Below are 12,695 nucleotides of genomic sequence, written 5' to 3' on the forward strand. Positions count from 1 at the left end.
TCTTTGAAGATACCATGATCATTGTCAACATAGGGCATATTTCATTGGAATCTGTACAAACTATCCTAAATTAGAAAACAAAGAAATTAATGAGTCTGTTTTTCATTTCATTGAAGCCATGGAATGAAGATTATGCAGGTTTATTTTTATTGCCACACCCTTTTTGGAGGTATATAAGAGTCCCTGGGCAGATGGCAGCATTCACACTTGGGAAACACACCTTCATATCAAACAAAATCCTCAGCTCCTGACACTATGAGCTACTACTCTGGCAACTACTATAGTGGCCTGGGCTGTGGTTGTAGAGGCCTGGGGTATGGCTATAGCCTAGGCTATGGCTGTGGTTGTGGTGGTTCCAGAGGCCTAGGCTGTGGCTGGGGTGGCTATAGATATGGCTGCTGCCAACCATCCTGCTATGGAGGATTTTCTGGCTTCTACTGAAAATGAAAAAGACTTTGGGACTTTAGAATCCTAATATCACCCTACTGCTGATTCTTTCAAGTCTTTTTGTATCCAATAAAATCCAGATAATGCTCTGACCATCTGGCCACAAGTATGGTAAAAAGGATCAGAACTCATATGGAAGCCCTGGAACTGATCAACAGCACTTCACTCCATTAATGATTGGGAATTTTACAGATTGTTGCCTGTGGCATCTCTGTAGCCAATTTTCAATAAAGCTATTTTCCTCTACTTGATCTCATATTAATGTCTGCTAATTTTAAAGTTATCACATGGATCAATTATTTTGTTTTAGAATTAGTCTTTCAGGGATTACCTTTTCAGAGGACTTTGTGTTATATTTTTGTTAAAAATATAGTCTTGTCTTTTGACCTCAGCTTTGAAAGTTAAGTTTTTCTCTGGTTTCTTTAAACATTCTATCTAATTTATTTTTTATTTTTATTTTTTTTAAAGATTTTATTTATTTATTCATGACAGGCACAGAGAGAGAGAGAAGCAGAGACACAGGCAGAGGGAGAAGTAGGCTTCATGCAAGGAGCCTGTTGTGGGATTCGATCCTGGGACTCCAGGATCACACCCGGGCCAAAAGCAGGTGCTAAACTGCTGAGCCACCCAGGGATCCCCCATTTCTATCTAATTTTTTTTTTTTTTTTTTTTTTTGCAATTAGCAAGAGGGTTTATTGGACGTTTGCGCAAACGGGCTCTCCGCCTCCGAAGAGGAAGAGAGCCCCGATTAGCAATTACAGGTATCTTTTAAAGGCAAAAGAAAAAAACTCGCTTAAAGACAAAAGAACCGCGGGGGTCGCATAGCATCCAGGTTGATTTCTCAGAAGGTCAACATGAACCTATTCAGGGACATTCCAATCAGGGTGTGGGGGGGAAATGGTTTTCTTATCACAAACAGAATGCTTTTTGTTGCTAAAACTTCAGGAAGGCACCTGGATGGGCTGCCTCTGGATTAGGGCTGGCCCTACTTACAGGGGGAGTTTCTTCATTCCCTCCTCTTTGTTTGGGCTGATTTTAACCTTAAAATCTTAGGGAACATTTATTTTTTCAGTTTGGAGGGCCCGACATTGTTAATACCAGAGCTTGGGTAATGGACAATTTTTCTCGGATGAACTGGAGCAGCCGGTTAAGGATGCAGGGGCCGAAAGTTAGCAGCAGGAGCAGGATAACTAGAGGGCCCATAATGGTAGAGATTAGGGTGGTCAACCAGGGAGACTGATTAAACCAGCTTTTAAACCAGCCCTGCTGGGCCTCCCGGTCCCTTTGTCTTTTATTTAGCCTATCCCTGAGTTTGGCCATGGAGTCCCTGATGACTCCAGAATGGCCTGCACAGAAACAGCATTCCTCTCCCAGGGCCGCACACAGGCCTCCCTCTTTCAGGAGTAGTAAATCCAAGCCTCTCCTGTTTTGGAGTCCTACTTCTGAAAGTGAGGTGAGGGACTGTTCTAACTTAGAAACGGACTGCTCTAGTGTCCGTAGATCTTCATTTACAGCTGCCTGGAGTTTTATATAACGTCGTGAGCCCTGGATCAGAGCAGCTGCGCCAGTACCCACCCCAGTAGCGACCCCTAGTCCCAACATAACGACTAGGGTTAGGGAGACAGGTTCGCGCCAAAAATGGGTGGGATGTTCATCATACTGATTTTCTAGAGTTTCAGCAGGGTGAGAGAACGCCCTGGGGGTGACGAGGTCTGGTCTATAACTAAGACCGCCCCCGTGGGAACCTGGTGGCCTAACCTATATCCTGACCTATGCAAGCTAACCATAGGGGCCCCTAGCCCATGGGACCTAGAGGGATACTTGGACACCTCTAGAGCCCCTAACCGAGAAAGCCCTCCAGGGCAACTGGGATTAGACCCATGGGGAGGATGTGGCTCGCCTGACAGAAGGGCCATGCTAAGCACTCTTCCCTTTTATGTCTGTCCCGGGTACCACAGAGATCGCAGGCTAAATCCCACCTGTGGAGGGGAATACTTCTATTGTAAAAATTGGGGGTGCGAGACTAGGGAGACACAGGATGAGAGGCCCTCCTCCTCCTGGGATTACATCACTGTCAAGGCTAACTATACTCACCCGGGGTTACCAGGGACTCTGCAATACTACCGCCCCGATTTTAGGGACTGACTCTTACCTGGAGCCCCAGCCGGGAACTTGGTGGGCATGCAACAAAGTCCTCACCCCCTGTGTGTCAGCTAAGGTTCTAAATAGCTCAAACGACTTCTGTGTCATGGTGCAGATCATACCCAGGGCGTTCTCTCACCCTGCTGAAACTCTAGAAAATCAGTATGATTTCTATCTAATTTATTTTAAAAAATCATCCTATGGGGAAGCAAATCTATTTTTTTTTCTTAGTGATGCTTGGAAACTGGACATTTGTTTGCAGAGGCAACCAGAAAGCTTCTAATTACTGCACAAGGGAAGGATAGCAAGGGGATTTGAAGTAATTTGGGGTTTGGCAAAAAAGGAGAACACTGATTTGAAAGAGGTTGTCCTAGATGATTCATCATGTATGACTGTTTTTTTTTTTTCCTTTCTTTCTCATAAGCCATAATAGAAGAACAATGAAAGACATTGTTGATCTTTATTTCCCTAGAGATTTATATGTAGTTAATTGAAAGGTGATTGAACTAAAGAAAATAAATAATAATAAAAAAAAAACCTAAAGGAAAATCTTTTGCAAGTGCTTTGAAGTTAAGCGGCTCCAAACCTGGAATGAACAGGCTTCTAGAACTGTGTCTAGCACATAACATGAGCTCAAATATTTATTGCATAAGCAGAACTAATTAGTGAGAAACCTACTGTGTGTCAGATTTTTGCAAGGTGTTTTATATATATATTTTATTATTTGCTTTTCTTAATAATCCAAAACATAGGAATTAAAGTGTAAAAAAGCTTTTTAAGTTCTCAAACAACTCCAAGAATAATTAGAAGAGTGGGGAAATAGAGGATTTGGAGACAAAGAGGCTGTGATTATACTTCCTCCTAATGAGTAACTTTATGATGTGAGACAAGTTTCTTAACTTCATTGATACCTTTTTAATCAATTAAATCTGACAATAATTTTTACTTTTAAAAAGTGTTGTAAAATAAACCTACCCCCTACTACATGCATATGCATGCTAACAAATAAGTATATATCATGGAGTATAAGACAATAGGTAATTGTACTAATTTCCTAGGGTTGATGTAACAGTATGTCACCAATCAGGTATCTTAAAACAAGAGGAATTTATTATCATTCAGTTCTGGAAGCTAAAAGTCCAAACTTAAGGTGTCTGCAAGGCTGTCCTCCCTACCTACAAGGCTGTGATCCTCCCTTGCCTCTTCTTAGCTTCTGGTCGTATGCTGGCAATTTGGTGTTCATTGATTTACTGCTCCAGAAGCAACAGAATTCCAATCTCTAAAAATCTAGAGATTTTTTTTTTTTTTTTAAAGTGAATATACAATTTATTTAACATTCAAACTTCATTAAGACATGTGCAATATGGCAATTTTACTGGGGGTTTAACCCTATCTAAGATATGATTGCTTGCTGGGGCTTAGCAACAGGGTCCAGTTCACACTTAGCACTAATTAAATACTTTATTGAATAAATACAATACCAAACAAAATGCATTCAAATGCTTTCTAAAAAAAAAAATCAATTTTAAAGGCCTTCCTATTCAGGCTAGTGACAAACACAATAAAGGTAGATATGCTAGTTTAACATAATTGGCTGATTTTATACAGCACTTATATCTTTTAGTCCACAAGTATATTATTAAATGATAGAGAACATCTAATACAACCATTTCTACAGAACTAGGAAATAAATTTCTAAGAAAGAAAGATTTTACAGACCCCATCTTTTACACCCAACCCCAACAGTCTAACTCTAAAGAGGATAAAGCCAATGCCTTTCCTCACAAGAGCTCACGACTAAAGTCGCTTTCCTCCCCATTTCCTCATTGTCACATTGTATGCTCCATCAGGGTGGCTATGTCTTTTTCCCTTTATGACTGCCTGTCTCTGTGTCCAAATTTACCCTTCTTATATGGACACCAGTCATGTTGAATAATCATATTGACTTAGGGCCCGTCCTGATGACCTTATCTTGATCTCATCTCAACTTGATTAAACTACAAAGACCTGATTTTCAAATAAAGTCATATCCACAGGTTGGTGATGGCAGGTTAGATCTTGAATATATCTTTTGTGGGGGCATAGTTCAACCCATAACAATGACCAATATTTTGTGCTTTATATTAATTTATTTAGATTATACAAATTAGGAACAGATGAATCAATGTTAGAGTTTTGACTTCAATCTTAAAATTCTTCTCACAATTCCAAGTGTCTCTTTTTATAACTGAGAGATTTGAGAAGAGATGATGATGACTTTGATTTAGAATGAATTGTGTTTCAACTGACAATTAGGTCATTTATAACTGCCCATTAGAGGGCTTGTGGTTTTAATTTATATCCTCTCATAAATATGTACAGCTAAACAGCCTCATAAACAAAAGCAGAGACATTAGCCCAAGGCAGCTTATAATTGATTTCAGAGAACTTGTTTGTGATTTTTTACTATCTCCTCAAATTAACTATGCAAATCAAGATTTTTCTCTAAATTTTCATTGCCAAAGAGATGTCACTTTTATAAGATTATGGGTACTTTCCTCCACATCTTTCTACTCACCTCTTAGATAAATCTAGTCATCCCCAAAACCTACTTTTGGCTTTTTTTAAATGTTTATTCTTGGAAATAACAAAATAAATACTATGTCAAATCGAAATTATACTTTCCTGATTTCTAAAAGAATTTCTCAACTTATTCATTGATTTTTCAACAGGAAATAATTGGGCAAAGCCATGTCTTGGGGCTTTGAGCAACATCTTTTACTGCTCTCTTAAACATGAATATCACAAGATTTGTAAAATTTAAAAACTGGAAGAAATAATTAACTTACAATGACTCTTTTCAGTTGTAACATCCTAGGATCTTTTAGAAGAATTCAGGTAATTAAAAATATAAGCAAGTCGTTTCAGGGTTTGGGATGAAGGAGGGGAGATGGTAAGCTTTCTAGCATAATAGTTTTGTTTCCATATCCTGAGCAATTCTATTGTTTCAACAAATTCCTGCTGGGTATATGTATGGTTAATTGAAGAATTATTTCAGAACCAGCCTGCCCTAACACCTGCTTAAAACAATCTCCTATATCCACTTCCCATATGCAAGGCCATTGTGCTTTAAATTGTTAATATTTCCAACAATTTTGTCAGTCTAACAATTACAGGCACTCTCTCCAAAGATTTGCCATTTTTTGCATTAAGTGGTTAGATTTTCTTAATGTTAATAATTAGATCTTAAGAACTTTAGGGAAGAACAAAATTTTCTAATTCTCTTACTATTTGCTTGAAAAAGCAAGAGGCGAAGGGATAAATAATTTTGCAAATGTTTCTGTTATTAAGGACATTTGATTTGTCTAATAAATTTAATGTATTTCTTCATTCATGGATTCTCTATTTTGCAGATTTCTTTTTAAGTCATTTGAATTTTTTTCCTCAAGACCTGTTGGTTTGCACGTGGTAATTTATTTATTCACTTATATTTTATGTTTGGAAACATTTAAGACAATATAAAATTACATTGTAGAAGTTATTGAATGACCATAAAAGGAAATTAGGAGATTGATACATTTTCACCACCACGTTTATAAAAAGGAATCGTGGTTTTTCATCAAAACTGATAAAAATTCTATGCTATTTATTTAATAATAAAAGGAAAATGATGTGGATAACATATGGGATTTAAGAAATACTTTAGCAAGATAATATAGTTAATGGTTGGAAAGTATTGCTATTTTATAAAGAACTATTTGATGTTATGAAATCTGTTTTTAAAACTGAAATGTAGAAAGGAGTACTTTGAAGATATAAATATCATTTCATCATAGCCACAGATCTGTTTTGAAAAATGCAAGCTAAACAAAAAGAAAACGAATAAAGTGCTTTACAAGCAAGTTCAGATCTTCCCTCAAATATAAAAGGAATGGTTTTATGAACTCATCTGTGCAATTTTTATCTGGAAGGAGAATTTGACATATCTTTAAGGATTCTGTTTTTGTTTTTTTTTGTTGTTGTTGTTGTTTTGTTTTTGTTTTTTTTTTTAGATTTTATTTATTTATTCATGAGAGACACACAGAGAGAAGCAGAGATTCAGGCAGAGGGAGAAGCCGGCCCCACATAGGGAGCCCAATGTGGGACTCCATCCCCGGTCTCCAGGGCATGGGCTGAAGGCAGCACTAAACTGCCAAGCCACCTGGGCTGCCCATCTTTAAGGATCCTTAATCCCACTGTATATGGAAATGCCCATGTAGATAGTTGCAACACAAACTGCCCTGTCTACCCAATGAAATCCATAGCTCCTGACATGAACTACAACAAAATCACTAAAAAGAAGCCTGGGCTGAATTTGGATGTTGATGGGGCAGTTTCCACAGACTGGTCTATAGATGTAGCTCTGGGTATGGAGGTATCATTCATTTAGTACTTGGTTCTCTGGCTTCTACTGACTTGACATCTTGATTAACTGGCAACTGGTACAAGAAGACATGACAAAGTCAACTGCAAACTGCAAAGTCACCATTAGCTTAATAGGTCCAAATACTCAACAGCTACATCTCTAAAACAACTTATTCTATAGTTATACTTACGTCTTCATAAATCCTTTACTTGTTCTTCAAAGCTGAGAAAAAAATAGGTTCACACTTAATCATCAAAGTTTGGCATTAAAGAGGCTTGGATTTAAGTTTTGGCTCCACTACTCCCTAACTCTGTGGGTTTGAACAAGCTTATCTCTATATGCTTTCACTTCCCTTCTGCAAATTGTATGTAGTACGCATCTCATGTGGTTTTGACAATTAACTGGAGTGGATTCCTTGTAATAGATTTGGGATGTTTAAATGAATTATTTATTTATTTTAAATAAAATTGTGACTTTATATAACTTAACAATGAATGATCACTGTAAGTTTCATTTCTTTAATAAGAATGACCTTTAGCTAAAAAAAGAAAAGGAAACATGGATTTTGCTTCATTCACTTATTTCAACAAATTATTTTCATTTTTTATTCCTGACAAAATGAGCTGCTGAGAGCAATTATTGTGGTCTCTTGGACTATGGCTGTGGATATGCCAACTTAGAGACCTAGGTCCTTCTTTGCTGGCTACAGGTATAGCCCTGGGTGAGCATGGATATGACAGTGCAGCCAGCCTTTCATGGTGGAATTGTGAGATTAAAAGTTTCTATTCTAATAGAAGGAATGCCATGCAATAAGTGTGATATTCCAAGTAAGTATGAGAAATGTCAAGGTTAGTGTCTAAAAATCAACAAACCAGGCATGAGATATTGATGATTTGAGAGTGCAAATGTGGATTTTGCAAAGATTATTTATGTTTATAGAAAAGTATTGGTGTCCTTTGAGCCCTCACCTGGAAAAGAAGTATGATATTCTCTTTTCCTTACTTGAATGAGGAGGGTTCTAGTAAGACCACTCATAATGCATAATATTATTTTTCTTCAGTTATGTATACAATAGACTAGGATCTGACTCTCATTTGTGGAATCTAACGGGTGAGAAGGAGTATCTAACTGGCTGCTTTAATAATGAAAGTGAGGGAAAAGAGGTTACTTTGGCATCAGGGAGTAATATTGGAAATCATCAGGAAAAAAAATACATGTGCAATTTACGAAATCTAAGCAAGAGCCATTGATAGAACCGGCATGAAGCCATTTTTTACTGCAGCCAAGAGTACCACTTGGCATACAAAATTAGACTCTAAAGTCATATTAATAGTGGTTTTATAAATATATACTGATTTATATACTTCTGAAAAAATTTTCCCTTTGAGGTGCTAAATAGATATGGAGCTAATGATTTTGGCTTCTTCTGTAATCACAAGTTTGGTATATCTTTGGAACTGTTTTCAGAGTTGAAGCTATGTTTCTTCAGTGAGGGTAAATTTGGTGTAAATTTTTAAATGAAAATATTTAAAAGTAATTTAGACACATAAATGTTTATAGCAACATTATTTGTGGTAGCCCAATGGTGGAACAACCAAATATCCTTCGAATATTTATCTATTTAAACAGCTGTTATACATACATATGATGTAGTTCTACTCACAATGAAAAGGAAAGAACTATTGATAACATTCAATAAGTTGCAGAAATCTCATAGACGTAATTCTGAGAGAAGCCAGTCTTAAGGGTTACATAGTATATGATTCCACTTATTTGATATTCTTAAAAGGTCAAATCTGTAGTAACAATAAACAGATTAGCAGGCGATGAGGATTATGGACAGGAGGTTTTTATCACTATAAAGTAATAGCATAAGGGAGTTTTGGGAAGTGTGAAACTGTTCTGTATTATGATCATTCCAATTGATATAGAAAACAAATTTGACAAAATTCAACATACAGGAAAAAAAAAGACTCTTAGCAAATTAGGAATAGAGGAACATGTTTACATGTTTTCATCCTGACAAAGGTATCTATAATGAACTTGGTTAAAATCATACTTGATGGTGAAAGACTGGGTGTTTTCTTCCTAAGATTAAAAACAAAGCAAGATGCCTATTCTGAGAACTCATATTTAATATCAAACAGGAAGGCCTGTCAATAAAATAAGGCAAATAAGAGAAATAAAGGGCATATATGTTAGAAAGAGTAATAAAACTGTCCCTGTTCAGATTAATGATTTTATATGTAGAAAATCCTAAAGTATCTTCCAAAAAGTTTTGGCAGTGATCATGGCTAGATCATTTTTTGTAATCTGCTAAAAAAAGGTTTAGCGAGATCACAGGTTACATCTAAACAAAAGCAGACCTCTGCAGAAATCAAAGCATAGTTATACTATAAATAAGCTAAAAATTTTTGTATTTCTTCAGATTTTTTTCATCAGTTGTGCAGTACCTCCAATTAAGAGATACTAACATGTAAAAAAAGTGGAATAGTTAAAAAGAAAACTAGTTTATCTTACAAATGACTAAATGTGGTTTAAACTTGGAACAAAGGAGTATCTTTGGAATGTGTTTTTTTTATTTTATTTATTTATTTGTTTAGAGGGAAAGACTGTGAGTGGGAGGAGGGGCAGAGGGAGAGGGAGAGAATCTCAAGCAGACTCTCCACTTAGAGTGCAGAAATTGATCCAAAGCCTACTGGCCCTTGAGAAATACAAACAAACAAACAAATGAATAAAGAAATTTAATTCCAATATCCTATTAGTAATGAGTCTATTCCAAGTCTATTAGTCTGGTGGCCTTGGCTATCATCTTGTGGATTTTGGAAGCAGAAGATATGACTGTGGCAATAGCTCTGGCTATATTGGCTATGATAAATTCAGCTAGTGTTGTTATGGTCTTTCTTTTCTTTCTTTCTTTTCTTTCTTTCTTTCTTTCTTTCTTTCTTTCTTTCTTCTTTCTTTCTTTTTTGCCCCCCTCTTTCTTTTTTTTTTTTAATTTTTATTTATTTATGATAGTCACAGAGAGAAAGAGAGGCAGAGGCATAGGCAGAGAGAGAAGCAGGCTCCATGCACCGGGAGCCTGATGTGGGATTTGATCCCGGGTCTCCAGGATCGCGCCCTGGGCCAAAGGCAGGCGCCAAACCGCTGCGCCACCCAGGGATCCCTGCCCCCCTCTTTCTATAGAAGATAATGATTCTCTGGTTTCTACTGAAAAACCTGTCAATCACTTCTACAATAGAAACATTTTCTCACTGTAAATGATGAACTTTTTTTTTTTTTTTTTTAATTCTTGTCTTCAAAGTCAAGCATGTTGTTAACCTCATTACCTGCAAAGATGGCTAATGTCACACGCCATTACAGAAGGCACTTGGAGGAAAGCAGGACAAGAAAGACTCATTCCTCTCAGGAGAATGTCATCACAGAAACTGGAGTTCCTTCCCAAAAGGCTGCATTTCAGAACTGCTTCTACTTCATTGGTTCACAGATAGTTTTGAGTCTGTTTCCCTATAAAGTGTCTTCATTGACATAAAAAACTTGGTTTCATTTTGATTTGTTTATGTTAAAGAGTTTCATACACATACTGGTGTTTGTTTGTTTTTGCAAAATCTAAATAATAAACTTTTCTGAAACAAATGTATGTCAATATTTGTCCATAGGTATGATTACTTTTATTATTATTTTTTTGTTTTGTTAATTTTATTGTTAATATTTCTTTTAAAATTATGCCCAGAGATGTGTTTAAAATTAAGACTTGTTTTATCTGATCTTGCTCAGAATTATGCTCTCTGACTTGACATGCAAGAGAACCAATGAAATCTGATAGTTCCAGTATCCTTCAAAATTTTGCCCTTTCATCTCACAAACATTAAGTTTAACTTATCATTTCTTTATCTATAATATAATTATTGACAATTAATAATCTTAATTGATAAATGGGAAAGTTCTCTTCCCTCATGTATATTAATTATCCCCTTGCCTTAACTACATGACTAAGTGGAAAGCATGTGCTCTGTGTTTTGTGGGTTTGAGTGATACTTGTCTTCGTGGATGTTCACTTGTTGACTGAACCTTGCCTAGCATCCTGTCTCTGACACTTCAATAGATAGAGATTTCTCACAATTTATTCTTGCCCTTGTTGAAACTTTCTCTTACTTAGACATTTGGATTTAGACACTGAGTCAATCCTCTTATTATGCCCTTAGGTTTCTTATGTGCCCTGGTCCTTGCCTTCAATTTCAGGTGTATTTCATTTCTATTTCCCATTTTTAAGAGTTTATATTACTATCCTCATTTTTAATTTTTAAATTTTTATTTTACATAGAGTTCACATGCATGTGTGAGTGGGGGTTGGGGAGGGTCAGAGGGAGAGGGAGAGAAAGAATCTTAAGCAGGCTCCATGTGGAGCCCAAGCAGGGCTTGATCTCATGACCCTAAGATCATGACCTGAGCTGAAATCAGTAACAGGATACTTAACTGACAAAGGTACACAGACGCCCCATCTTCATTTTTAAAAAACAATTATTGCCCACTCTTTCACTATAAACTATGGATCTCATTGAATTTTTACTCTACATTATCCTTGTTCTCACTTCTACCTTTACCAAAATAGTACCCTCAACCATACAGCTGTACAATCATGGCTTTGCTACAGCCTTAAATCCCTCACCTCACTTTACCAGTGGTATCATTCTAGGGGTATTGGTCTAGAGAATTATAGTCTTGTTGAATTGTCTTATATTAAATATATAATTTTAAGTCTCAAGTAGCATTCAGTCATGTCCAGAAACTCTACATTTTCCTACTAAATTCACTTTGCCACTAAGAGAACTATTGCATTCTTCATTCATTTTTAAAATTTCTGACACAATCTGCTTTACTCTTCATCCAATTTATGACTTGTTCTCAATTCCACTGAAAAAAACAAGAATAGGGAGTTAAATATCTACCAACCATCACTTTAAAAAAAATTTTTTTTTTAAATTTATGATAAGCACACAGTGAGAGAGAGAGAGGCAGAGACACAGGCAGAGGGAGAAGCAGGCTCCATGCACCAGGAGCCCAACGTGGGACTCGATTCCGGGTCTCCAGGATCGCGCCCCGGGCCAAAGGCAGCCGCTAAACTGCTGCGCCACCCAGGGATCCCCATCACTTTTTTTTAAAAAAAAAATTCCTATTGCTGCTAAAGCAGATAACCACAAACCCAAATTATGATCTTGTAGTTTCTGCAAGTCAGAAACCCAGACACAAAGTGGCACATGTGACTGTTTAGTCTGACAATGCAATAATGAATTTGTTGGAAGGCTGCATTCATTTCTGGAGGTTCTGGAGATGAATTTGCTTGCAAGCTCCATCTAGTTGTGGTGGAATTCAGCTCCTGTGGTTGCAGGACTGTGGTCCCATTTCCTTTTTCAGCCTCTGGAAGCCATTAATCTTCCAGGGCTTATAGACCCTGTCCTTCCATTTTCAAAAGCAGTAATGGCAGGTCAAGTCATCCTTACAGGTCAAATATTTGAAGCCCATTTCTGCCTCATCTCTCTGCCTCTCTCTTCTGACATATCTAACTTCACTGCCTTTCTCTGCTGCTCTTAAAAGCTCAGGTGATGACACTGGGCTCAATTGATTCAGGAATAATCTCCCTATTCTAAGGTCAGCTGATAAATAACTAATTACATCTGCAAAGCCACTCAGAGTGAAACAGATTCATCTGCGATTAAATAAC

At 36.9% G+C, this 12,695-nt stretch overlaps 1 protein-coding gene across 1 annotated transcript; it reads left to right on the forward strand.

The window, feature by feature from the left end:
- Window positions 1-255: 255 nt before the first annotated feature.
- Window positions 256-441, forward strand: LOC121479293 (keratin-associated protein 19-7-like). The gene has a single exon (XM_041734788.1). It carries the CDS (start codon window positions 256-258, stop codon window positions 439-441), a length of 186 nt encoding a protein of 61 aa, XP_041590722.1.
- The last annotated feature ends 12,254 nt before the right edge of the window (window positions 442-12,695 follow it).

The sequence above is a fragment of the Vulpes lagopus genome, chromosome 20 (genome assembly GCF_018345385.1).
Source record: "Vulpes lagopus strain Blue_001 chromosome 20, ASM1834538v1, whole genome shotgun sequence".
Lineage (NCBI taxonomy): Eukaryota > Metazoa > Chordata > Mammalia > Carnivora > Canidae > Vulpes > Vulpes lagopus.

Coding starts and splice junctions, on each gene's coding strand:
- LOC121479293 (XM_041734788.1), top strand. CDS start 256: ATGAGCTACTACTCTGGCAACTACTATAGTGGCCTGGGCTGTGGTTGT.